The sequence below is a fragment of the Amblyomma americanum genome, chromosome 8, assembly GCF_052857255.1.
Source record: "Amblyomma americanum isolate KBUSLIRL-KWMA chromosome 8, ASM5285725v1, whole genome shotgun sequence".
Classification (NCBI taxonomy): Eukaryota; Metazoa; Arthropoda; class Arachnida; order Ixodida; family Ixodidae; genus Amblyomma; species Amblyomma americanum.
This window is the reverse complement of record NC_135504.1, coordinates 28129616-28154847: the sequence shown is the minus strand read 5'-3', so window position 1 is coordinate 28154847 and position 25232 is coordinate 28129616. Positions and strand designations below refer to the sequence as shown.

General features: G+C 47.1%; 2 protein-coding genes across 3 annotated transcripts in view; one reads left to right on the top strand and one right to left on the bottom strand.

Annotated features, from left to right (window-relative positions):
• Positions 1-255: 255 nt before the first annotated feature.
• Pop4 (ribonuclease P/MRP subunit POP4) lies at positions 256-2068 on the top strand. Its single transcript, XM_077634283.1, has one exon. It carries the CDS (start codon positions 371-373, stop codon positions 1019-1021), a length of 651 nt encoding a protein of 216 aa, XP_077490409.1. The 5' UTR covers positions 256-370; the 3' UTR covers positions 1022-2068.
• MICAL-like (protein) overlaps positions 1624-25232 on the bottom strand; it is a 42604-nt gene continuing 18995 nt past the window's right edge. Inside the window, exons 4-11 of one of the 2 annotated variants that reach the window (XM_077634278.1) lie at positions 19637-19828; positions 17609-19525; positions 12860-13049; positions 11961-12063; positions 11162-11235; positions 9564-9678; positions 8465-8514; positions 1624-7368 (exon numbers count right to left, since the gene is read on the bottom strand). In XM_077634278.1, coding sequence (XP_077490404.1) covers positions 7157-7368; positions 8465-8514; positions 9564-9678; positions 11162-11235; positions 11961-12063; positions 12860-13049; positions 17609-19525; positions 19637-19828 — 2853 coding nt within the window. In that variant the 3' untranslated portion in view covers positions 1624-7156. The remainder of the gene's footprint in view (positions 7369-8464; positions 8515-9563; positions 9679-11161; positions 11236-11960; positions 12064-12859; positions 13050-17608; positions 19526-19636; positions 19829-25232) is intronic. The other variant, XM_077634279.1, reaches the window with a different exon arrangement.

Here is a 25232-nt window from a genome sequence, read left to right as displayed (position 1 = left end):
CTTGATTTTTTAAAATATGTTGTTCTTTCGTAATCATTAAGTTTAAGTAAATTAAACAGCAAAGTTTGATTTTTAAATTAAATGTTGCGAACTTGTTTTGTCGATATAGGATATTTTGTAGACTATTTAGATCCAATTGACCTCAAAGGTAACAATGACGTCACTTATTATTACGTCCTGTGAACTTTGTAATTGACCTTGAGCGTAGTTAAGCCTAGCCAAGCCAAGCCAGGAAGCATTCGCCAAGCCAAGCGTAGCCAAAGCCACATCGCCATGGGCAGTGGCCGAGGAAGGAAGGCGTGGAGCGCGTAGGATTATTTGGTTTATTTGTGATAGTGCGAGTTGGTTTACGACTACCTCAAAGATCAAGATGAGAGAGTCCGGCGGCGACGTCGCAGAAAACGTCTACCAGACGTCCAAAGAAATGCGCTACGACCCGCCGTTGCCGGCGCAAGCCGTCAACTACGTCCGCGAATTCATCAGGAAGCGCGCCAGCTGCCGTCCCAGCGAGCTGGCCGAACTGGCGCGTTACACAGCGGTGCTCGAGAGAGACGTGGCGCGCAAGAAGCCTTCGCCGGTGCGGAGGAGAAAGGGCAAGCTGCTGACGTGCCGGGAAAAGCGCAGCTTGGGCATCTTCAACGTGCACAAGGACAAGATGTCCTTCGCGTCATTCGTGCCCATCCACATGATGTGGAAGGACTACTTCCGGGGACTCGTCCGCGACCAAGTCACCGAGTACTCGCGGCTCCTGAAGGCCGAGTACACGGGCTGCTTCATGGTGGTCGCCGAGTCCCGGTGCCCCTCGTACGTCGGCGCGCGGGGCATCGTCGTACAGGAGACGAAGAACGTGTTTCGCCTGGTCACCGAGGGTGACGTGGTGCGGACCGTGCCTAAGGCGCACAGCTTGTTTGCCTTCGAGCTGGACGGGAGGGTGTACAAAATCTACGGGAGTCACTTCCGGGTGCACAGCTTCGAGAGAATGAAGTCCAAGTTCAAGGCCCGCGGCATCATCGGCTTGTGACCCTGGGCGTGTTCTGTGTTTCACTCTCACAATAGTCCATTGCAACCCTCCCCGCTTGTTATTGCAAGAATGTCATTCTGGACCAAGTGATGATAGCCTGCCAACGTCGAAATGAATACATTTGCACATAACACTGGCACTAGCTGTCACGGCTTGTTGCTGGAATGCTCTTATGAATCCACTCAAAACACAGTCTACTTTATGGTGGCAACTGTTGACGTTGCCTTGTACATACTTAATTCACAGTTCGATGAAAACCCGTCTAATGAGGGAAATTCATACTCATTCACAGAATTCATTCATTTTTGGTTCACAAGATTGTGAACAGTGCACTCGTAGCTGCGCCAAAACGACAGTGCATTTAGCTTTATTTTTCTTCTGTTTTTGGCAAGTGTTCATTTTTTTCCCTCATGGCAGCTGTGATGAAATTTAACTTAATTTGCTCTGCTGCACACCACTTGAGAGTTCTAGACAAGTGAGATCGGATCTGTAAATTGTAGCTTTTGCAGTTTGGACAACATTACCACATTTGCCAAGCATATGCACAGTAATGGTGATGTCTATCTTGATTTGTAATTTTTTGCAGCAAGTGGTAAAGGACATTTTTCACACACTGATGAAATATCTTTTATTGTATCACAACAAGCACAAACACATTACATGTTTAAAAATATCTGAAACCAGGTTGAACAAAACGGCTGCCCTTCCGTGCACTCATCAAAGCATGCATTTCAGCATTCCGCAATATTTATGCAAAGCACCACTTATAACAAGGCAGAAAATCGCACAGAATTGCACAAAAACAGTAATTTGCAGCTGCACTAAATGTCACACTCAGCATATTTGAGCAGCCGGTGTCAAGCACAAAGTGCAACATCGCACATATTTCCTTCAGTGTCACGGCCGCGTTTTTCACTCTGTTGACACAAAGGAGACACACCGAGGTTCACCAGTATGCATGTTACAAAAATAATCTTTGTTCATTTCAGACTCAAAGCAACAGTCATCAGGCATGATATAAAAACCAACTGTGAAATTCCAATGAGTTTGAAGAAAACAAAAACCTTGAATTTTGGGTGCAGTAGCCTAAATGTAAAACAGTGACACTGTGTTTGGTTAGTAAACAGCCCTTTGTGCCATGCTGCTTGAAAGCTGACCTGCCACCAGCTCCGGTCCATTTTGTAACACTAGCCACGCAGCCAGCCAGCGATGGGACAGCATGTGCACTGTAGCATTTTGCAACCCTAATCAAGTTACAGAACTTGCAGACCAGAACAATAGCCTTCGTGCAAGAAGCAAGATATTTCTGTTCTATTGGGTTTGCTGTTCTGTCCAGGGCATGGCATGACATCAATGTTCAAGCAAAGAACAGACATGACAGGAGTTCTGCGCAAACAATTACATGAAATCTGCTTGCATCACATGGTCAACTGCCCTGTATAACAACGCACCACTTTTCTAATTTGGCACATCTTAAAGTGCTGATGTAGTAGAGGCAACTGCACTGGCTTACCATGAAACTTCATGTAAAATTAAACAGCACACTTCACTGCCACTGCAGAAGTTGACAAGCTCGTGTATGTTTTTACTAGCAGTACTAATGCACATAAACACGACAAACCTTACAATAACTGTTGGGCAGCATGCGAGATAAGGAATAAAGCCTGTAAAAATGCAGAGCAATCCCATTAATCCTGCCACAGCGACCACAGACGCAGCTTCTGCCTAGAACTGCTCGCATCTGTACTGGCATTTCACAATAGCCACATCAAAAGGCACTCTTCTAGCACAGAGAACCAATCTGGTTGAGAAAGTTCCCAACCCGTTGCACAGCAGTTTTTGTGCAAGCAATTACACAGGCGATCCTGTAGATTCTGCATGCTTGCTGTAGAATTCAAACCGAGACCAATGGTTCCTTTGAGGCAACATCAGCCACTCGACAAGCAGTTTCAGAGCACACATTTTCAGCTGCTGCCATAGAGACGCCACCTGCAAAGCATCACTAAACTGCGTCTCGCAACACTGATACGCACTTCACATCCAAGCCGAACCAGGAGGAGAGTGTGGTTTCAGTGCCAAGCAACCGTCGTGCTTCTTGAAAAGAAGTGCTCACATGCAAAGCTGAGACAACAATTATACATTGCCACTACCAACCAGCTACACTACACGTGGCTTCCAAGTGACACCTGAGCAATGTGGTGCTATCAATTTTTATAACTTTTACATGACCCCCCCAAAAAAACCACTGTGAAGTCCTGCAAGAGTTGTGCCCAAGAAAGTTCACCCTTGTTTCTTCTACTAGTGGCTGCACTCAAAGACTAACCAAGCAGACACATCGCAGAGGTCGAGAACTCGACAGTAAGTGTGGAAATTATTATTAAATAACAAAAATAGGCTTCCATTTAGGGTGAGGAGTTGAAAGTGCACAGAGAAGAATGTGCAACACCTCCTACACATATATTAGCCGCTCAAGGAAAAGAAAGAAGGAATTATATGGCATAAGTGCCACTGCTGGGCCCAGAGAAAACAACGGAAAGTGTGCCGCAAAGCAGCATTGCTGGAAAGTTTGGTCCGCGAGGTAAAAGGGAGTAACTGCAGTGCTTATTTGAAACGAGTGCACAAGCCAATATCAAATGTATACCAATGTAGTCAGCAATGAAACAAGTGAAATAAAAAGAAAAAAAAGCAGCATCTAAAGCATACACTGATCAGCGTGTCACAGTTGGTAACACGCTGCTCAACAAGTTACCCTTTCATTTCGTCATGAGCAATTCTTCACAAAAATAGAAAGGTGAGCTGTTGGTTTTAACATTCATTTTGAAGGATGCGGCCCATTGAGACAAATTGCATGCAGCGTGCATCCTGCCTGCTTCATTTGTCTTTTTTGTCCCAGATGCACTGTATCTACACTTCAAACAGCAATTCTTGAATGAAGCTGCAGCTTTCGTTCCATAACAGTCCCCACCAAAACCAAGAGGACACAGCGCTAAAAGTTCAGACCCATCACTGACAAATGACAACTGCTATAGAGGCTGCTAAAAACAGCTCACACAGATCTAATGAGTATTTTGCACCAAAACTACCCATGCACTGGTTATGGTATGTACAGTGCACCAGTGACATTCTAGCCCCTTTGCACAAGAATAGGTTTTAGCAGAATCTGAAGATTTTATTGAGCAAGCAAACAAATACTGCTGACTGTCTGAAACAGCTGCACAAAACTGTACAAAGCTTCCACAAAGTGCCCAGCATCCCTGTCTACTTCAAGAAGTAGCTTTACAGAAGAGATATCTGGTGTGCAGACTGTCCTTATTAATGTGACTCATCTAAAAAACCTTCTTCTATGCAAATGGGAACAGGTATCTGTTGTTTGCAATTGCGTATCCAAACTGTATTTATTTACTCGCTTCCAGTCAAAAAAAAAAAAAGAAGTTGGCCAGCCTTTTAAACACATTAAATGCCCGAAGAGTCAACATGAAGGCAATGCTGGAAAATGCCAGGAAAAAGTGCAACCCATTGGCTAAGTGGTTGCACATTTCCATTTATATTTAAAAAATTTAGGGAGGGAGCTAATCATCTAAACAATAAAATAAACATCTTGTTTGTTGCTTTGTTGCGTTAGCACAACATTTTGCCGGAAGGCTTCTTGATCTTCCAGCACTTACTGCAAGGTCCCACTTAAAAATATGCCTTGGATGTTAAGCTGACAGCATTCTTTTGGTATGCATATAAAGCCACTGTATCATGCAGATACACTGCAGTAAGGTATCTTGTCTAAACTTTGTAGTTATTCCTTTTATGACCCAAGCTCTTCAAGAAGAAACAAGCATCACTTGTATATAACACTTAAGCCAAGGTTTCCTCAATGCGCTCAAGGACACTAATTGACATTCTGGCTATTTAAGAGGCATCCGTAAAGAACTAGGTAACTCGTTATGTAGAATTTACAAGTTGATAGTAAAATGCATGCGAACCAATAAAGACACACAGCTGATGGCAACAGACAGTTGGTCTCATTTGCATAGAATGCTCTAGCATTTTAAATCCTAGGACCATTTACTTGGGCAAAGGTGTATAACTACTATGGTTTAGCATAAATGGAGGACTGCCAACAAGTTAAGTACGCTTAGTCACTGGAATTGGAGAGCAACACTCCTATGTACTCTTAAATATGCGACATATTTATTTACAAATACTTGTGCCTCTCTTTGTTGGAGACATAGCTGGGGTAGATACAAGGCAACAGAATAAAACAGGAACGTCAAGCAACGTGTTCAGATACTTCCCCCCCAAAACTTATTGGTCGGTGGTACACACGAGGAACCAGCCAAGTTATTTGACAACTCGACAGTCTGAGGAAAAAACAAACTGAAACAATTCAAGGGTGGAAGAAGGGGGCAGCATATTCATTGAGCCAGTCCGTTGTTGACACACTTTGGGCTGATCAGTGAGACGGCCACTTCATTGCCCGTTGACATGTGTATGCATTTGTGCAGTATGATCATACATGCACGCTGGTACATGCACGCTGGTGTGACAATGTCTTCAGTGATAAAGTGTGCTTAGGTAAAATGTGAAAAACAAGCAACCTTTTGCCAGTACCTGCAGGCCAAGAATGTTAAGCAGGCAGCACCACAATAAAGCTTAGGAATGCTCTTCTTACGACAGGCTTCCAGCTTGGCTGTTTTGGTACCTACTCACTGAAACCTGCACCCTGATAATGTCAATGGCAAGGGGCAACCATTTGGCCACACAAGTATGTTTGGTGATTCTATTGACTACACAACAACTACAACATTGCAAGTGGTGAGCAGCTGTTTGCAAAATCCATACATCAAACCAGTGCAAATATAATCACTCCTCCTGGGGCACCTTTGGACAAGTGGGGAAGTTGCTTAGACATAACACGCAGCCGATGTGATAAAAGAAGCTAGTTTTAGCAGTGACAGCATGTTTCACTGACAAACTGCCCACCCCAATGCTATGAAAGGAGCACAGATCTGTGAAAAATGCAGGTCCAGTGCATGTGACTCATCCTGTAGCCATAAAATAATGCAAACATGAGCACCTCCCTTTCTTTTTTTTCTCCAAATGAGACCCTTAAACTATGGGTTTATATGCAATGCTTCTTTTGTTCTTTCTAAAGTATGGTTGCTGGAAGGTGTGCTTATGTTGTAGTAGTATGGTAACATGTAAATAAACCTAAAGCCATCATAAAAGATTGCTCCCAAACTCCAGTGCCCTTGTACGGCCATCAAAGAAGAGGCAACCAGGATGTTCTCACATCTGATCTTGCCCCAGCTTTGGTCGCATTCAGAACCAGTGTTTTATGTCCACCAACGCATATCCACCGATGCAGATGCACCAGCACCCGCAACCAATGTTTTTATCAGGGTTCTGTATCTTTTTACAGTCAGCAGACCAACAACAAAAAAAAAGAACTGTATCACCAATCTTATATTTCTAACATTAGACACGCAATTTTTCGTGATTGTTACAAAGCACCTGCAATAAAGCATTCACTGTAAATTCACACACACCACAGACACAAAAATCAGTTAAGACATATAGCTGCCAACCATTTTGTTACTTGTTTCTCAGCACCAACTTAGACATGCTCAATATGGCATCAATGCACGGATGTAAACTTGCCCAGCATGATGCATCACTTTGAAATTCGAGTTAACAATGAAAATGAAAATGACCAGCACTTTTTAGTGCACTCTTCAATCAACCTCATGAACGTGCAATGTTCTAAATGTAGTTAGCATTGCACAACCTTTGCTGTTTCAAAACGGTGCCTTCGAGTGGCAGTGAATTTGCCATAGCACAGTCAAGGAGCAAACCATAGGTTGTGCCAGATTCTGTGAGAATATCACCATACATCACAAGGTCTGCCACCCAATACTCTCCAGCCATTGAGCCTTGTCCTTGGCTGTCACCTGGCTACCTAACAGGAGATACCAGCTCGATCCGTTCCTTCGTACTTGCTCCTAAAAGGCACACCAGTCACACATGAAAGACCATGCGTGCACTTCCATGACACTTTGCTGTAGGGGGACGGCGCTCAGTGATGCTGCCAGCTGGCTGCCTTGTCACTTGTCCATGAATGGTGAGGTCAAAGGCAGTGCCACATCACTTGGACAGCACGAGCTTCTCTTTGAACATCTTTTTCAGTGACTTGCGCTTCTCCTCGTCGCCCACATCGTCGCGTTTGTCGGCCTTCTTGTCTGATGCCTTCTTGTCCAACGCCTTCTTCTCGGACTTGGACTTTTTCTGCTTATCCTTCTTCTTGTGCTTTTTCTCAGGCGTGACCTTGGGTGTGACCATCTTCTCTTTGATTTCGCCTGAAACGAAAAGAGCAACTGAAACTACACCTCAAACACATGCATACAAGGACCCCAGGCCACTGAAGAGAGCCATTAACATTAACGGGTCAAACCCTTATGGTGAAGTTTAAGTGTCCCCTCAAGTTTTTGTGCAAAGGTGTGTGGAAGCCATCTTGTGGGAGGTGCGCTTTTTTTCGTCGGAATATTTTATATATATTTTTCTTTCTTTGATAGTGCCGCATGGTGTCCCCATGCATGCTGTTGTGTGGGGTTGCCGTGGTTCACGGTAGCTGCAAAAGTTTGTCATATTCGTCTTAGTCAAAGGATATGCAAAACAGTTTTTAAGCAGATTTTTTTACATTTCAGTCCTATGGGAAACCAACCAAATGGCCTCACAATGTTTATCTTATCCGAAGGTTCGTCCTAACCGAGTTCATCTTAATGCGAGTCTACTGTAATATATATAGCTTAGAACACAGAAAAAAAAAAGCCTAGAAGGGCAAAGAACCAGAGTACTAGAGGCCTTAAAAAAAGTACAGAATAAATAAAATAGGATCTTCAATTCACTCGGAAAGGCCCTGGTTTAAAGGGGGATGCCATCCATTGTGCTCGTGCATGAAGCAAGGCTACTCGTGACAGGGCATCTGCAGCCTACATTTCTTAAAAAGACAAATGTACACAAACGCAACCCAAAGTGGGGGTGTGCAAATACTGAAATTTGAATTGCCTGCGTGACAGAGGTATAAAAATGTTTAAAAGAGAAACAAATTCATTTGCGTGGGCGAATGAACACCTGCAAATAAGAACTGTCAGTACTAATGGCACGCAGGCGCACAGGGCCATGCGTTCTTTCGTGCACCAATACAGCCTATTTAAGGGATGCGATGACAAGTGCTGGTGGGGGAATGTTCATCTGCACAGTACAGTTGACAACAGTGGCAGCGCAGGCCGCTCCCTTTTCAAGTTTTTTTCCTTTCAAGGGGAAGAGACAAAATGTGCTGTGATAGAAAATACCGAATAGCATGCACCACAGACCGCCAAGCCCGCCAAGTGGCTGCTTCACCAGCTGACGAGCCTTGACGAGAAATGTGCAGTAGCAAAAGGTGCCACTCACTCTGTTTCTGTGCCATCTGCTCCTGAATGCTCCAGTCCTCCTGCATCACCCTGTGAAGGAGGGGATTTCACATCAAGTTGTAGCACTGAGCCACCAGTATTTGTATGCGGCAGGCACACAACACCTGGCTGTGACCACTGGGCTGCAGAGACACATGCAAGTGTAGCCACGTGGGCCGAAGGCAACTAACACGCAAGAACGTTTCTTCCAACACAGGAGCTGCTGCCCGATTCTGCTTTGGATGCTCCAGAACCGACCATTCAAGCATCACACTCAAGAGTGATGGGCACTGCAACACTAGTTCTTTTTAGTACAGCAAATAGATCCATGTATGCGCAGCTACAGGGCAAGGTCGCAGAGTCTTTCTGGGAATCCCTCAAGGTGGGGTGCAGTGCCACCAGTTGACCATCCTGGTCAGTCCGGATGATGGTAAAGTGCCTGCCGCAGTGCAGCGGCGGTACAGGGCTCCCACCCAGCACAAACTTTCTCTTCAGCTACAAAGATGAGAAAGCTGCACAGCTTTGTGCCTGCACCTGGATGATGTTTGCAATTATCTCTTCGTCAGGTATAAACGGTAGCTTTGCTTCTTATTAGTAACCACTGGCCACTAATCACTGCCACGTGTTTCATAAGCACTGCACATTCTGCCCTGATGAAAAACACGACAGAGCCTTCCCACAGATAACATCCGGCAACAAAGACCATGTGAAACAATGGGTACAAGCTTTGCCCTGGTCTGGTGCTCAGCTTATTTAGGGCGAAAAGCTTGGGAAATGGGTCTTTGACCCCACCTTGTGTAGTCGAAAATGCCCAGCACCATCGCGCTCTTCGGCCATAGATGCCCTTGCGCCATAAAAAAAAAATTAAAAATTCATCAGCATCATCATTAAGCAGCATGGCTGCAAGTGTAGAGAATCACTGGCCTTCAATATCAGTTTCTTCTGAGTTTGCATGAACCTAGCATGTTTCCATAACCTTTTCATTCTTGTCTCTAAAACTCTTTTCTGGCCCCGAGTACAATTGACTATTGGCCCCGAGTGAACCCGAGTGGACCCGAGGAGAATTAACCACAGCACTGAACAGTTGAAAGGAGACCCACCTCCGCCGGTCCATTTCCTGGCTGTCCACAATCTCATTGCGGGCCTCGACCACCTCGAGCAAGCGCTGGAGCAGCTCTTCCTCCCGCTTGGCATCGTCCTCGCACTTTTGATTCACTGCAGACATACAACATGGCCCGCAGCAGCGGTGAGCAGAAGCAGTTGTGGGCAGCAAAACGGTCCTTTCCTCATTTCAAGGCGAAAGCCTTTAATGGCTCATCGTTGTCCATCAGGAAGTTGCCCGCCTTTGCAGCTATGTTTCCCAGTTAAGTAATGAATTCCTGTCTTAAGCACATGCACTTCGAAGTAGCTACTAAGATCCTCTGAAGCTGAATAAAAGCACTGAAACTTCCACGCAAAGGGTGCTTCGAGCTGTTGGCCTAATTTTAATTTGTCCCCATAACCATGAATGAATTATGCCGACCAATTTGCTTTCGGGGATATTTCGTGAAAATGGCCTTTTTGAGACCTTCCTCATTTTTCTGCAATTAAAAGTTCCAAACCAAAAAAACTAAAAGCCATGAAATAAAAGAGAAGAGCCGTGTTCTGCAGCCTGAAATGCAACTGCTTTCACTGGCCTTGCAAGCAAGAAACATATAAAGCATATACTGGTCGTTTCAGTGAAGGTGGACTGGAATTTTTAAAAATAGGCTTTCTAAGATATCAAGATCGCTTCTGCAGCGTGTTTTAATGCCAGTGCTGGTGGACATCTGAAAACATTTGAATAATGTATCTGGTAAGCTGATTAACTAGTTTCCAACAGATAACTTTTTAACTATTGCAGTTGAGTGCTTAATTGCAAATTTGTAGATGGTCATTAGTAATAGCAGTAACTTTTTTAGAACGTTGAAATGTGACTTCACTCGGTGCAGCAACTTAACAAATTCCAGCCGCTGCACACTCTTTTCTAAAAGTGCGCAGCACAAAGCGATGTTCTTCACTACGTGTCAGTCCATGGCGCACGTGCCACGTGACCACCTCTGCCCCGCCCGCGCTGCGGTGCTCACCACTGCTCGCTGTTCCAGCCCACGCAGGAGAAAGACGGTCACGTGACATGTGCGCCACGTGCAGCGTTTACAAAGATGACAGAGTCGAGTCCGATTATTAAAAACAAAGAGCAGGTTTTGAGAAAGACAGGCACAACCCGTACTCTACTCTCTTCCTCATGTTTTTGCACTTTTCTTCAAAAATGGGACTCTACCTGACTTTTGTTGAGTTTATGTAAACACTGCAATGAAGTAGTGTAATGACTGCCATCACTTCGCGTGCGTTTCGAAACACATGTGCGATGGTAAAATTTGTAGTGCCATAGCGACCGGGGTAATCACTTTTTCATAAAAAGTGATATGGCTATTGCTAATGGCCGGCTACAAATTTCCAATCGCAACCATGGACCCAAATGTATACTTGTTAAAAAGTCGGCTATTTAAAATTACTTAACCAACTGAAGACGATTCATCTGCTTTCTGATTTCCGCCAGCACTCGTATTACAACGGTGCAGAGGCCATTTTCATATCTCGAAAAGCCTATTTTTAAAAGATATGGTTCACCTTTGCTGACACAATATGAATAAATACACATAGTGAAATCAAAACTTACATGGCTTAGTCATAATGCAGCGTATCTGGTACTCCAGCTCAACTTGTTCTTCTTCAAGCCTCTGGGAACGCTTGCTGCAAAAGCATGCACCTAATTAATCACAAAGTAATCCCCCCAAGTGCGAGATTAACAATCTGCTCATCCGTTCCCTCCTAAAATGAAATAAGTCCCTCTACAGTGTTATTAGTGCGAAACAGTGGAATTGGTGCGCAAGTGTACTGCAATCACCAAAGCCAAAACTCTGGGCTATATCAAGGGAAATGCTCAGTGTTCTTACTACAGCAAAAAGAACAAGACCACAATGATCTTCTTGGACAAGCTATCAAACCCGCAGAAAGTTTGCCTGGCTCAAAAAACAAACAAAATGCAGATAATGAGAATTAATAATTAGAAATGCATGCGCATGCTTCAAGAGCACTTCAAACGGGGCTAGTTGGTGCAAATGCCTGGTGTTAGGGATGTGCTGACTTGGTAACACCACAGACTAAAAAGTGTGAGTGCATTGCCTTTGGTATGCAGTATTACCAGACCAGCACAACCAAAACAGCATGTGCAGGCTATTCGTAGCAAATATGTGAACAACCTCAAAGCACAAATGATACCTTATTCACATAAGCCTTACAGGCAATGCAGGCGGAAGTAAATGCTATGCGGCGTCAGCAGTTGCCAAATATGACAATGCTCCACGATTTCCCGGGCACTAAGGAAGGTGCTCAATATTTCACAACTATATACACCTTGTACTCAACTCTGTGCATTCTCTGTGTTTCATTACCAGTTGGAGGGGGGGTCAGCTTACATGTACATGAGTTCTGCCTGCCGCCTGAAGAGATTGTTCTTCTCGTTAACGAGCTCAAACAGCTGCATAATCAGCTCCTCCTCTTCGACCGTGGGCTCAGCATCTGCATTCAAAGGAAAGAAAAACATGACGCCTCCACACAACACTCTGACACTGGACTCGACGAGAGACCCCTTTTCAGCCACATCTGTTCCTTCTGACATCCGGCAGCATAGAAGAGTCCATGATCAGTCCAGGATGAAGCAGGGTGTCACAAAGGCTGGGTCCAGTCCAGGCTACAGTGCTCAGCAGATATGGCCCACCTGGCCTGCCCTTAAACTTTGACCACTGAAAAGCGATTTTGCGAGCTCAACGACTGTTTAGCTGAGACAATCCCTGCCTTGCGCAGCACTGAGCAGTCTAGAAACGGCTGCACGTGACAACAGGGCTTTCCAGTGCTTACCAGAGTGTGCCCTTACCGTCACTGTTTACACAACTGAAAGAGACCGCCATCAAGATATCTTAAGCTAGTAAGGTCTAATTTGGTGGATGATTCAAACATAGTCATCGAAAACAAATTCTGCATGCCCCAAACAAAGAGTCAGGCTCAGAGCAGTTATTGTCCTGCAGTTTAGTAGCAAGGACCACCACCACCTCTAGAGAACAGAAAAAAAAATTTCCCAAGCGTGGTATTGCAGAATAGGTCGGAAAAGCACAACGTTACGCAGCTGCACATTGGCATCAAACCTAACTCAAAGATTTGCCGCTCTAATCTTTGCAGGACATCATGTAGTTGGAATGAAAGCAAAAGCAATTCGCTCAATGTGGGTATGTGTCCGAAGAGACCAGTTGCCCAGCACTGGTTAACAGCATCAGAGTGAAAAATAGGAGAACGTGGTGAAAGAGCAGTGACCGCACACCTGCAGGAGCAGCAGCCTGCGAGCCAGCACCAGCAGCACCAGCAGCAGCAGAATGTCCATCTTGTGGGTACTTGCCGTTACGGTCCCGAATTTGCATCTCAATTTCGCGACCTTGCCTCTCCAGTTCCTCCTGCTTGGCCGCAATCTCCTCCATCTCCACCTGAATCTCCTTCAGCGGGATCCGCTTGATCTGCAGCAAGACAGGCGTGCTCACCATTTACTGTCCACAGTGCCTGCACGCCAGCTGGCCAAACCTTTCTCTCACAGAAAAATTGAAAGAGCATGCTAATTAAACATAGTTAGTTAAACTTGAGGCAAGCAGGCCAGAATTTCATCCAACTGCAGCTAATATATGACCATACTCAACTGCTCACTAATGTGTTGTAAACTGTTTCACCAACAGACAAACAGCATGTAGCAACTGTGGCAGTTAAAAAAAAAGGTGTGTTAAGGCACTCTTTAGAATGAAAAAAGAAATGAAATGATCATCATGTCAGAAGTGACACACATTATGCGAGTAAAGTGTAAGAAGAAGATGCCGAGAATTCCAGCTGTCAGACCAGTAAGAAAAAATTTCAGTTTTACCAATCAGATTCTCTTTCATACAAGTTGAACAAATAGTCAATTTTGCGGCTGTTTTCAAAGTCACTCATTTTTAGCGATATGTAGAATTATGAGCACATCAGGTGACTACAGCGACTGAATTGAAATGATGAATAAAAAGAAAATTTTTGGGTAGACATGTCCTGAACAAAAAGTTCAAATCCGAAATGTCACGCATATTTATCAAACTGATGGAGCATCATGTCTTGACAGGAACAACAAGAATTTATGTTTGCGCTTTTTTCGTAAATCACGAAACTCATCGTAAGTCACGAGGCGTAAACGTTGTCTGTTTTTTTAAATACTAGGCCTTTTCACCCCTTCCTTCCCAGAATAGTAACAGGTGCCCACTTAATGCTACCTTGCATCTCCTTACAAGTACTTAAAGGGACTATGCAATAAACTAATTGAGATTACGTAAAGCAGACGAGAGATAGGCATTCGATCACTCGTCACCCCAGTGCAAGAATTTTTGAGCTAGCATCAATAACAGCGAAGACATAGACGATTAAAAATTGCGCTCCTCCTCTCCCCCCTCAACTCGTACACGATGAGCACCAGAAAAAAATAAAGAGAACAGCTCTGGGACTGGGCCCCGCCCATGAATACGTCATCCGCTGACGTTTATATTGCAACTTCCGGTTGTCGCTCCTAGCCCCCCAGCAGCAGCGTTGGCGGCGTGGTGGCATCTCTCCGGTCTCTTCTCCTTCCTGGATTGCGGCGCGCGTCGGGTTTCTTTGATTGTCATCTGTGGTAATTAGCAGTAATAAACCCGGACCTCGAGGTGCGACTGCTTGCTATTACGGCCGCGATGGGCATCGAGTCCTATGCGTGCGCTCGAAGAGCCGTGCGAGTGGCTCCGGAACTCCCGACAGAAGGAGGCGGCAGAGGAAAATTGAAACCATATGCGCGAAGGCAATGCCCTGGCTCGCTCTTGCCCGAGAGGCTCGCGCGGCGGCACGAGCAGACGATTTTCACGGCTAGCGGAAGTGTGCCCGCGACGTCGTGGCTGCCGTGGCTCCAGCGAATGAGAGCGTGTGGTGGCCTGGCGACGTCATGGTACAGTGACGTCTTTGTTCCACGATTTTAGTTCTAAAATTGGTTTGAAGTTTGAAGTTTATTCCTTTTTCCTTTCTTACAAAGGAGGAGCCGGGACTAAAAAGCTGCGGCGACAGCTTGACAATGGTCCCGGCTCCTTTACATACCCGGCAGTACAGGAGGAAAAGCGACGGCTATACATACAACAAACATACATACATACAAAGCAAAAGTAAATAAATCAACACTTAGCAGGCCATCTATGCACATCATGCAAAAATGACAAAATAAAATGCGATGCGATGAAAAGGTCATAGATAATCATACAAAGAATGGTGCATAATAATCAGAAAGATTGCATCTGATATTCTCAAGGAAAAGAATTCTCCCGGCAGTATTCCCGAATTTCGTGTTTTGATTTTCGGGTTATGTCAAAATTTTCTTCGTTTAATCTGTTCAGCAGAATTGGAAGGTTATAACATAAGGATTGATTCACATAATAGGCTCTTGGTGTTGGGGTAAACCAAATTTCTCTGTGTCTTGTGTCACGGCAGCTGGCGTTTTCTCTGAGTTGTGCAAGCAAAATGATGAGGTTGTCGGGGTGTTTTAGGTGAGATTTGTAACATGATAGTAGTCTATAAGTATATAACGCAAATATTGGAAGGATTTCATACTTTACAAAAATATTCCTGGTGGGAGTGGTACATTGGCAATACATCTCACTGCTTTTTTCTGAAGCAGATGTATCTTGTTAAGATTTGTTATGCCTGTTGTGCCCCACACTATGTTACAATATTGCAAATGAGAAAGTACTAACGCATTGTAAAGTATGATCTTTACCCTTATTGGAAGAATGTGCCTAAACCGCGCAAGTATACCAAGGGCTAAGGCGACCTTTGAACGTATGTAATCAATATGTGTATTCCAAGTTAAATTGCTTGAAGAGGTAACTCCCAGTGTTTTTACGGACTCAACGAGCTCTATAGGCTGGCTATTGAATACGGCTTTGATAGGTCGCGATATTTTCTTTCCCTTAGGACGGAACAACATAATTTTAGTCTTCACTGGATTTATTCGTAGATAATTTGCTTCTGCCCATAAACTGAGTTGAATAAGTGCATTGTTTGTTTGTTTTTCGACGTCTGTTTCGGAAGTACCTGTGATAAAGAAAGATGTGTCATCAGCATATGATACTACATGAGCGCTACTTGTGCTGTAGCAGATATCATTTATATAAATTAAGAACAGTAATGGCCCAAGTATGCTTCCTTGAGGCACTCCAGATGTTATAGGGAGAGTAGAAGAGTACACCAATCGGCCTGCGAATTTTGAAAAACACGGTTTTTAAAAGTTCATAATAAATTGCCGGCTCAGTTCTGAAGACTCATACTTGGTGTGAATGCTTCTTAGCATCATTTCTAAGCATTGAAAACATTTACAAGTGACTTTTTATTCGTTGCATAGTCCCTTTAAGCACCTACGCGGGCGCGTGGCCTCTGTGGCTCCACGAGTGCCATGTCACGTTTGCCGGCAGCGTTCCGAACACTTGCACCCTGCGTTTAACGTGTGCATGTTTGTGGACTCTCGCCTCCCGCCTACGTGCGACATCCGAGAGGCATTCCGAAGGCTGATATGCGGCCAACTGCCACCTTCGACGCGGGCCCACACAAAGCTAAAAAAAATGAAACTATGCGGCCAAACAATTTCCTGTCTGCCGATGGGACACTCCAATCGTCGTCACACTTGCCGCGTTGCGTTTGCAACTCAGGTTTTGACTAGTGCTGCTTGGATGATCGCTGCTCGTGCCGGTCATACTTCGACACGCCCCCCGACAGGATGATCAACCGGGTTAAGCAAGCAGCGGAGGCCAGAGGGCTACTGGACCACTAGGGGCCCCCCAGAGGTACCACAAGGATCATTTAAATAAAAATTTGTTCCTCCTCCAATGACGCGTACACCCGCCCAAGTAGCCAATTGGCCTTATTCCGATAGTCGCCTATTGGCTATAGCAGAGACGAGCACTAGCAACGATGCAATGACAAACTGCCAATCAACAACCTTAAAGGGACGGAGACAGTTTGTCTCTGCTTTAAAATGATGCGCAAGACATTACCAAGTGAAATTCGCCTCTGCCCGGTAAAAATCTTCTAACTGAAATTTCTCCTTGGTTCCTGTCTTAGCAGTAGTGGGTATGCGATCATGGTATAAGATACACAAAAACTGCAGTAGAATAGCTGTTTGTTCACTCGCTGTTATTAGCCTAAGAGTTGGAGCACATTAAGACGACAAAGCGTCGATCCCTTTAACTTCACCCTGACCTTGGCGACATGCGTGCATCTAGTACAAACACTCTATGCAAGTCGACTTTACAAGCGTCCCGCATGTTACGCTGAGTCTATGCACTACGAGCTGAGCAATGTAACTAACAAATACACACATATATTGTGTGAAAGTCAAGTTCGTGATAAGCGGGCTTGAGAGTATATTCATTTCGAGGACCCAGACCTTCAAAACATGATTTTGTTCAAATCTTACATTTTTTTGGTGCACCGTTGCGACAATATGGTTCCTGCCAAAGCAAATATTAATTAGGGAACATGTGAAGAGACCGCAAGCCCGCCAAAGGACAATCCACGCAGAACAAAGAGACAGTAAACCTCAGAGTACGATTTGCGTCTAAAGCCGCCGCAAGTAAGCTCTCATCATCATCATCATCAGCCTGACTATGCTCACTGCTGGGAAAAAGCCTCTCCCATGTCTCCTCAATTAACCCTGTCCTTTGCCTGCTACGGCCACCGTATTCCCGCAAACTTCTTCAGCTCTAGTCGGATGCAACTCAAGAACGCAGCGGCGAATTCCATACGAAGAAGGCGCTCCAGCAAATAGCAGCGACAGGTTGGCATGACGCCGTGGTTGATCCCCAAGCGTGAAATCGCAGATAACCAGGAGCTGCCTGTGTGGAATGGGATAAACCACGACGTTATGACAATCTGTCAGCGTCAATGGCCGGAGCGCCTCCTTTGAGGGGTATCTGCCACTGCATTCTTGAGTTGTATCCTACAAACAAATCCAGGCTCAACTGAGAAGAGAGCAAGATACATTTCCAACCTCTCGGCGAACTGGAACTGGCACCGATGGCGCAGGCCGCTTCTTCCGCTTCCAGTAGCCAAAGGTGCTCTTGGATGGCGTCCCTCCATCGTCTTCGTGGTCTGACCTGCGTATCGACCGATTCACCTCATCCTTTTCGCTCTTCTCCCGAGACGCGACGCCGTCCTCCACCCTTTTCTTGGCCTGCACTGGCGGTGGTGGTGGAGCCGCGTGCTTCTTCCTAACCCTTGGGGAAGGCTTCAGCGGAAGAGCCATCGGGGTACGTGGCAGCATGGGGGAGACGTTCAGAGACCGCTGACTCATCGGGGTTCCTGTACTGCTGGAAAGCTGCGACGGAGTGGCAGGCGGCACAGACGTCCTCCGCAGAGGAGACAGACTGCTCGAGAGGGACACATCCTGCTCATCATCCTCCTCGGAGAATGGGTTCAAGGACTCGTCGTACCCACTCAGCTTCCGTCCAGGCGACACGGGTGACCCGACTGCATCGTCACCTTCAGAGTCGTCACCAAATGGATTTAGGGACTCTGGATATTCCTCTTCGTCGCTTTCACCAAACGGATTGAGGTCTGTAGGGTAGGACGACTGCTCCTTGTCTGCAGGCTCTGACTCCTCGGCCTTGGAAGGCAACTCTGCAGCCACAACTTGCGGCTTGCTCAATGGGCTTTCCTCCACCGGCTTGTCTACTTTGTTATCGTTCTTAAACGACGCACGGTTCACTGGTTTCCGGTCCGGACTACTGCTGCCTCTGAGTCGTTCGCTATAGGGCAAGGCGTCACTGTCACTGAGAACACTTTCTTTGTGAGTCACGTCAGCATTTTCTGTTGCTAAACTTGGCGTGTCATCAGCTAATTTTGGTCTGTCCGATTCTTCACCGGGAGGGAGGTCATCATCAGGATACAAAGACGGCGGTGGTTCGGATGGCAGGGGTGGGGGAGATGCTGACGTGACCTCTGCCGGGCCATGCAGTTCACAATTTGATTCCACGCTCATAGTAGCCACTGAAAAGTTACCACTGACCCCTGGCTTCAAAGTCCTGGTTCGCGGTGCGGGTTTCGGCAGCGTGTCTCCAACGGTCACTTCCGATACGATGACCGGCATGTCTAGGACAGGTTTGAGCATGCTCTGCTGTGGGGCTGGCGGCGTCTCATACTCAGCCTTGAGGTGCGCCACACCGGGCTCCTCCGCAGGCGAGTCCGGAGTGCGCTTTTCTGCGCCCGGACTGGCGCTCCTCAGAGGAGACGACACACCAAGCTTCTTTCCATCTGTCTCGCTCGAAAGCCTCGAGAACCTGTCCACACCGCGCTGCGACAGCGGGCTGACGTACCCGCCCCCACCAACGCTGCGCCTGAGGCCAGGCGATGAGTCGTCGGCCAGGCCCTGCGAGAACCGCTTGATGTTCTCGCGTACTGTTGACGTCACAGTGGGCTCGTCGTGTCGCCTGAGAAACGCGGGCAGCTCAGGCTTCTCGATGGATTTCCACCTGGCCAACGGACTCTCCTCCCCTGTTTTTTTCACCGCCTCGTCCTGATGCAAGCTGTCTTTCGTCCTGGAGCCCTCAACGCCGTTTCTGGGCGTCTGATCCGGTGACACAACACTGGTCAGCGCCCACGGTCTGGCGACAAGCTTTCGCGCTGCGTTCGGTGTCACGTCCGGCGTCGTGTCGGGCGTCCCTATGGGCGTGCTTTTAAGCGTAACTGGCACCGCGCCGTTGGTTGCTGCGGGCGCAGCACCACCGTCGTTGGTGACCATGGCATTTTGGAAGAGCTTGCGAGCTGCGCGGACACTCTCCGTCAGCTCGAGCTTCTTCTCGGGTATTTCCGGCTTGGTCGGCACGGCATGCACCGGAGCTTGAGGCGGGCTCTGGACTGGGGCGTCTGCGGTCCTCTTGTCAGGAAGAACAAACTCAGGGCCCTCGTCCTGAAAGGAAGTACATGACGACACATTTAAGACGTCTGAAAGGAAGTACATGACGACACACTTAAGACGTTACTTCTTATCACTGCAGTGGCCACTTAGATATATATATACCTTGGGGCAGACGGTGCACTCGTAGGTTCCGGGCGCATGTTCGCACTCGTTGTAGGCGCCTGGGTTGAGGATGGCGTCGCAGCGGCTGCAGCGGAAGCACGACCGGTGGTACAACCGGCCGTCCACGATAAGTCGCTCCAGCAGGAACACCCGGTTGCGGCACGTGTGGCACGAGTCGCCCACGCCTGACACCTGCACCCGAAGACACACGTGGTTACTCAAAAGGTCTCGCAGTGCCTAGTCAGTCACACAAATCCGAAGGGAGGGATTTGCTGTTGCTGACTTTGGCAACATTCTTTTTGAAATAACGCGCAGGGGACTCTCCCTGTCTGTCGTACTTGTAAATGTCTTAGTCACATGTTAACTGCTGCTTATTGGTGATGGGGAAATCGGCTTAGAAAAGAACGTAACCAATATATATTTTACTAAAGAGGGATACTCGTTGTACAGAGAGCAATTTTCAAGCACACACCGAGAAATCTTTCAAACATTTCACATAATTTGTATGAGAGGCAATGCGGGGCGATTTTGTGGCGATAGCTATATTACGGTAGCATTTCGACCCTTCAGCATGGCGGCGCGCCAGCCTGTGCCGCCACGCTGTCACGTGGTTGGTCACGTGGTGCGGAGCAGCCGCCGGTGGCGCGGCGCCGTGGCTAATTACGTGGTTCGACACGTGGTTGGTCACGTGACCATGTTTCACTCGGCCAGCTGTAGCTATCGCGTCACTCCAGGTTTAACCAGAGCTAAACCACCGCCAAATTTTGAACGGAAGACGCCTTTTTGGATTTTATATTTGCGATCCATTCCCCAACTGTCCAAGAGCCTGTCCGCGAAGTTTCATTCCGATCAGTAGAGGAGGAGGAGGCGAGAGGTCCGAGTTTATAGATGCGCTGGTGGCGCGCGCGCGTCGATAACTGAAGCAAAACATTTTGGCGGGGAGTTTGCTGCTGTGGATCAATAAGAATTGAGCAGAGAAAGCCAGGACTAAGCAAGGCTCTTCTAACGCACACAACGGTGCAGGGAGTTACTGCCGGCGAACGCACTTTTCGAAGCAGGGTGCGGACGTGGCAGCGTTTTTCCAATACACATGAGCATTGTTGTGGAGGCCAGAGGGTGCTACATTTCACTGACAACGGAATGATCAGAACAGTAATCGGTTTGGTTTAGTGGGGTTTAACGTCCCAAAGCGACTCAGGCTATGAGGGACGTCGTAGTGGAGGGCTCTGGATAATTTCTACCACCTGGGGTTCTTAAACGTGCACTGACATCGCACAGTACATGGGCCTCTAGAATTTCGCCTCCATCGAAATTCTACCGCAGCGGCCGGGATCGAACCCGCGTCTTTCGAGTCAGCAGCCGAGCGCCATAACCACTGAGCCACCGCGGCGACCCAGAACAGTAATCAGAACACGTTAATTGTTATTCGCCATTATGCGCGAACGACCATGCTCGCCTGTCCAAATAACCTAATCTCAATATTAGAGCTCAGCAGCTATTACAGCAGAGGGAAAAATGATAATTATGATTCTCAGGAGTACGAACGGACAGCGCAGCCGAGTGACGAGAGCGCTCGTCGACAGGTGTGGTATGTTTGCTGCCTCTGGTCACTGATCGCAAGCATGACGCACATGAGTGTAACTGGCTCATATGTCAGCACACGCGAACGCCACTTGCAGGGTGCCACTGCAGTTCCACTCCCTCTCACCTCCTCCTCCTCCGCCTTCACTTTTTTCGAGCCTTCCACTACGGTCGCCACTCAACGGTTGCGCTGTAAAAGCGCCGGCGATCAAGAAATTCAAACGACCCGCGCGAAGTCACGTTTGTACAATTCACGCGGCCGGGCCTCCGCACATTCGGGTCTACGCGCTTTCACAGCGTTGGTAATTCATTGTCGGCAATGCTCGTTTTGCAGACCGCAAGGCATACAATCATGAGCTATAACTGCCGTGCTCCGAAGTGCGCAGTCAACGTTGCGCTCTCTGTTTTAGCTTGGCGCGGCACGCAGCAGGGTACGCCACTACGGAAAGGGTACATAAGCAGTATCACAGTGTATGCTAGGTACGGGTCCCACGAATTCTCGTTGTCCAGCCGGAGCCGCCCCCCCCCCTCCCCCGCCTGCCTTGCTTTCCTTACGCTCTTACGGTTACAACATGGACACCACCGCCGCAACACCCAGCAAGGGGACACGAACAAATATAAAATGACAGTGTTAGAAAGGCTGACGCAAAGACGGGACGTCCCGTCGGAGAGAAGCACATTGACCCGAACAAACAGCTAGGGCAAAATGCACGCAACAGTTCGAGCACAGAGGCCCGGGGAAAATCGCGACAGTGCATATATTTACACTATGCACGCAACAGTCACGCGCCCGTCGTGTCCTACAACAACAAACACACGGCGCTGAAAGTTCACGGACGGACGGACAGTCGATGTGGGGAGCTCGACTACTGCTTCGATGGTCATCGAAAGCGCACGCGCTGGAATGCTACAGCGGCCTGACCAGGGTCCAACTATGGCGTAAATGCTTGAAGGGAAACGATACTAGACCCAACGCGGTGGCTCAAGGGTTAGGGCGCTCGGCTACTGATTCGGAGTTTCCGGGCTCGAACCCGACCGCGGCGGCTGCGTTTTTATGGAGGCGAAACGCTAAGGCGCCCGTGTGCTGTGCGATGTCGGTGCACGTTGAAGATCCCCAGGTGGCCGAAATTATTCCGGAGCCCTCCACTACGACACTTCTCTCTTCCTTTCTTCTTTCACTCCCTCCTTTATCCCTTCCCTTACGGCGTGGTTCAGGTGTCCACCGATATGCGAGTCAGATACTGCGCAATTCCCTGTCCCCAAAAACCAATTATTATTATTATTAACGCTACTAGGAAAAAACCGTGGTTCTGAAGGTCTCTTCTTAAAATGTACGGAGCGCAACTTGTGAGCATGCTATTACAGCAGTGAGGCCAGCACTCTCGCGTGTGCTTTGTACATCGGTGTCGCTGCTCCAGGTTGTTCGTTTCGAGACATAGAACTGTGGCACCACACGTCGAGCTATCATTCGCAGTGACCCTCAAAACACAGTAGGATTAGTAAAATTTAGTTTAGTTTATAGGTGTTCAACGTCCCAAAGCGACCCACGCTATGAAGGACGCCGTAGTGGAGGGCTCCGGAAACTTCAACCACCTGGGGGTCTTTAACGTGTACTGACGTCGCACAATACACGGGCCTCTAGCATTTTGCCTCCATCTAAATTCGATCGCCGCGGCCGGGATTGAACCCGCGTATTTCGGGTCAGCAGCCGAGCGCCATAATCACTCGAGCCACCGCGGCGGGGTAAAACACAGGAGGCAAACTGCTTCTCGATAGCTATCCGAAAGCTATTTTCTTTTTGCTACGTCGCCTGCGTAATGTCAGCGAAGAACGCATCAGATCTCCGATATGTTGCGAATTGTGCACACGTAGCCTCTAGCTTTTATCGAACAGAACACGGCATACTCACAAAGCTAGTATGTTAGCAGGTACTGAGACCTTTATTTATTTACAGTCGTACCGCGTCAATACGAATCCCGTTAACATTGACGACTCGAATTGTAAACAATTTTTGTGGAGACCAAACTTTTTAAATGTATTTACGACTCGCTAATACAGAAACTCCCTGTTCGTGCAATGGACAGGGTGAAAATGCACAAAGCCCGTTGAGGCCCACGTATTTTTGTCCCGCTGATATGGGCGACGATGAGAATAAAACCCCAATTGTCCTTAGATCTTCCGCTGCTTGTATATTTAGTAAAGGATCTACCAGCGAAAAGTAGTGAGAAAGTGCAAATGGCGTACATATGGCGATGGAGGCGAAACGCAAAGGTGCCCGTGTGCTGTGCAATCCCCACGTGGTTATGGTGATTATGGCTGCTGAGCCCTCCACGGCACCTCTTCTTTCACTCCCTCCTTTAGCCTTTCCCTTAACACCCCCTCCCCCCCCCCCCCGTTCAGGTGCACACCAAGATAAGAGAGACAGATACTGCTCCGTTTCCTTTCCCCCCAAAAAAATCAATTTTCAATTTTAAGTTCATGTGGTCCACATATATCCCGAACCTTGTCCTCTTTCTTCCTTCTTTCGCTTTTTCCCTCACGGCGCCCTTGAGGTTTCCGCCGAGCAGTGAGAGGTATAGTTAAAAAGTTATATTCAATTTCAGTTAACCAGCCTGCTAGTTAGCACGTCCTAGCTGTATTCCGCTATACTACACCGCTGACAACGCTATGCCGAAAGCGGTCTTCTAAGCCAAAGAGCCTATTTTTGAAAATTATGTAAATTCTTAGGCGAAACATACTGTATAGCATATACACCCCTTGCCGTGGGCATGCGCCGTCCTTGCCTAATAAAGGACTTGCAACTGTACCCCATTTCCGAATTGCTGTGTCCTTGCACAGTAGGCAAGAAGTAGTCGCGCTGAGTGCACACTAAACAAATTCTCACGCTTAAGGGTGCAAATCAGCTGTCCCCAGACGAACACCCTTTTGGGTGCTAAAAAGGGTGCAAAGATCAGCACCCTTCAGGGAGGCTGCAAAGCATGAAAGTTTCGATGGCGCGCATCTATCGAAGGCTTTTGCTTCATGGGTAAATCAATGTGGTGCACCCTTCCAACATGCATTCGTAGAGGTGTTATGGCAAAATAGTACCCTTTAATGAGGGTGAAACCATTACATCCTCTAAAATATCACTAAGTGCACCCTTCATTAAGGGTGCTGACCTCTGCACCATTTTTTAGCACCGAGCAATTGGAAAAGGGTGTTCGTCTGGGGACAGCTGATTTACACCCTTGAGGGTGAGAAATTGTCTAGTGTGTGGAAGCAAAGAGAAACATCAATTTCGTGCAAATACAGCCGTGCCTCGTTAATATGGTCACTTTGGTTCCCGGCCAAAAGTGTCCAGTCGTCCTTAAAAAAATATTGAAAAATCTTAGATAATGACGAACAGAATAATGCACTTCGAGCTTCCAAGATTGCCCGATTTCCACTTCACTGCCCGCCGCTATGCATGCTGTAAAGCAGTCCGCAATCCTGAATCCTGATTTTTTTCTCCTTATTTTTTTTGTTTTTCTTCAAGGTTCTTCATTACGGACGACTGGACACTTTTGGCCGGGAACCAATGTGACCATATTAACGAGGCATGGCTGTATTTGCATGAAATGATGTTTCTCTTTGCTTCCACTTAGCGCGACGACTTCTCGCCTGCTGTGAAAGGACACAGCTATTCGGAAAGGGGGCACAGTTAAAGGTTCCTTATTAGGCAAGGAAGGCGCATGCCCACGGCAAGGGGTATATGCTATACAGTGTTTCACCTAAGAATTTACACAATTTTCAAAAATAGGCTTTTTGAGTCAGAGCGTTTTCGGTATAGCATTGTCAGCGGTGTAGTACATCGAAATACAGCTAGGACGTGCTAACTACAGGCTGGTTAACTAAAATTGAAGTTAACTTTTTAACTATAGCTCTCTCACTGCTCGGTCGGTGGACACCTCAACCGCGCCGTGAGGGAAAGGATGGATGAAGAAGTGAAAGAAGGAAGAAAGAGGAAAAAAAATGAAAATTGGTTTTTCAAGAAATT

Coding starts and splice junctions, on each gene's coding strand:
- Pop4 (XM_077634283.1), top strand. CDS start 371: ATGAGAGAGTCCGGCGGCGACGTCGCAGAAAACGTCTACCAGACGTCC.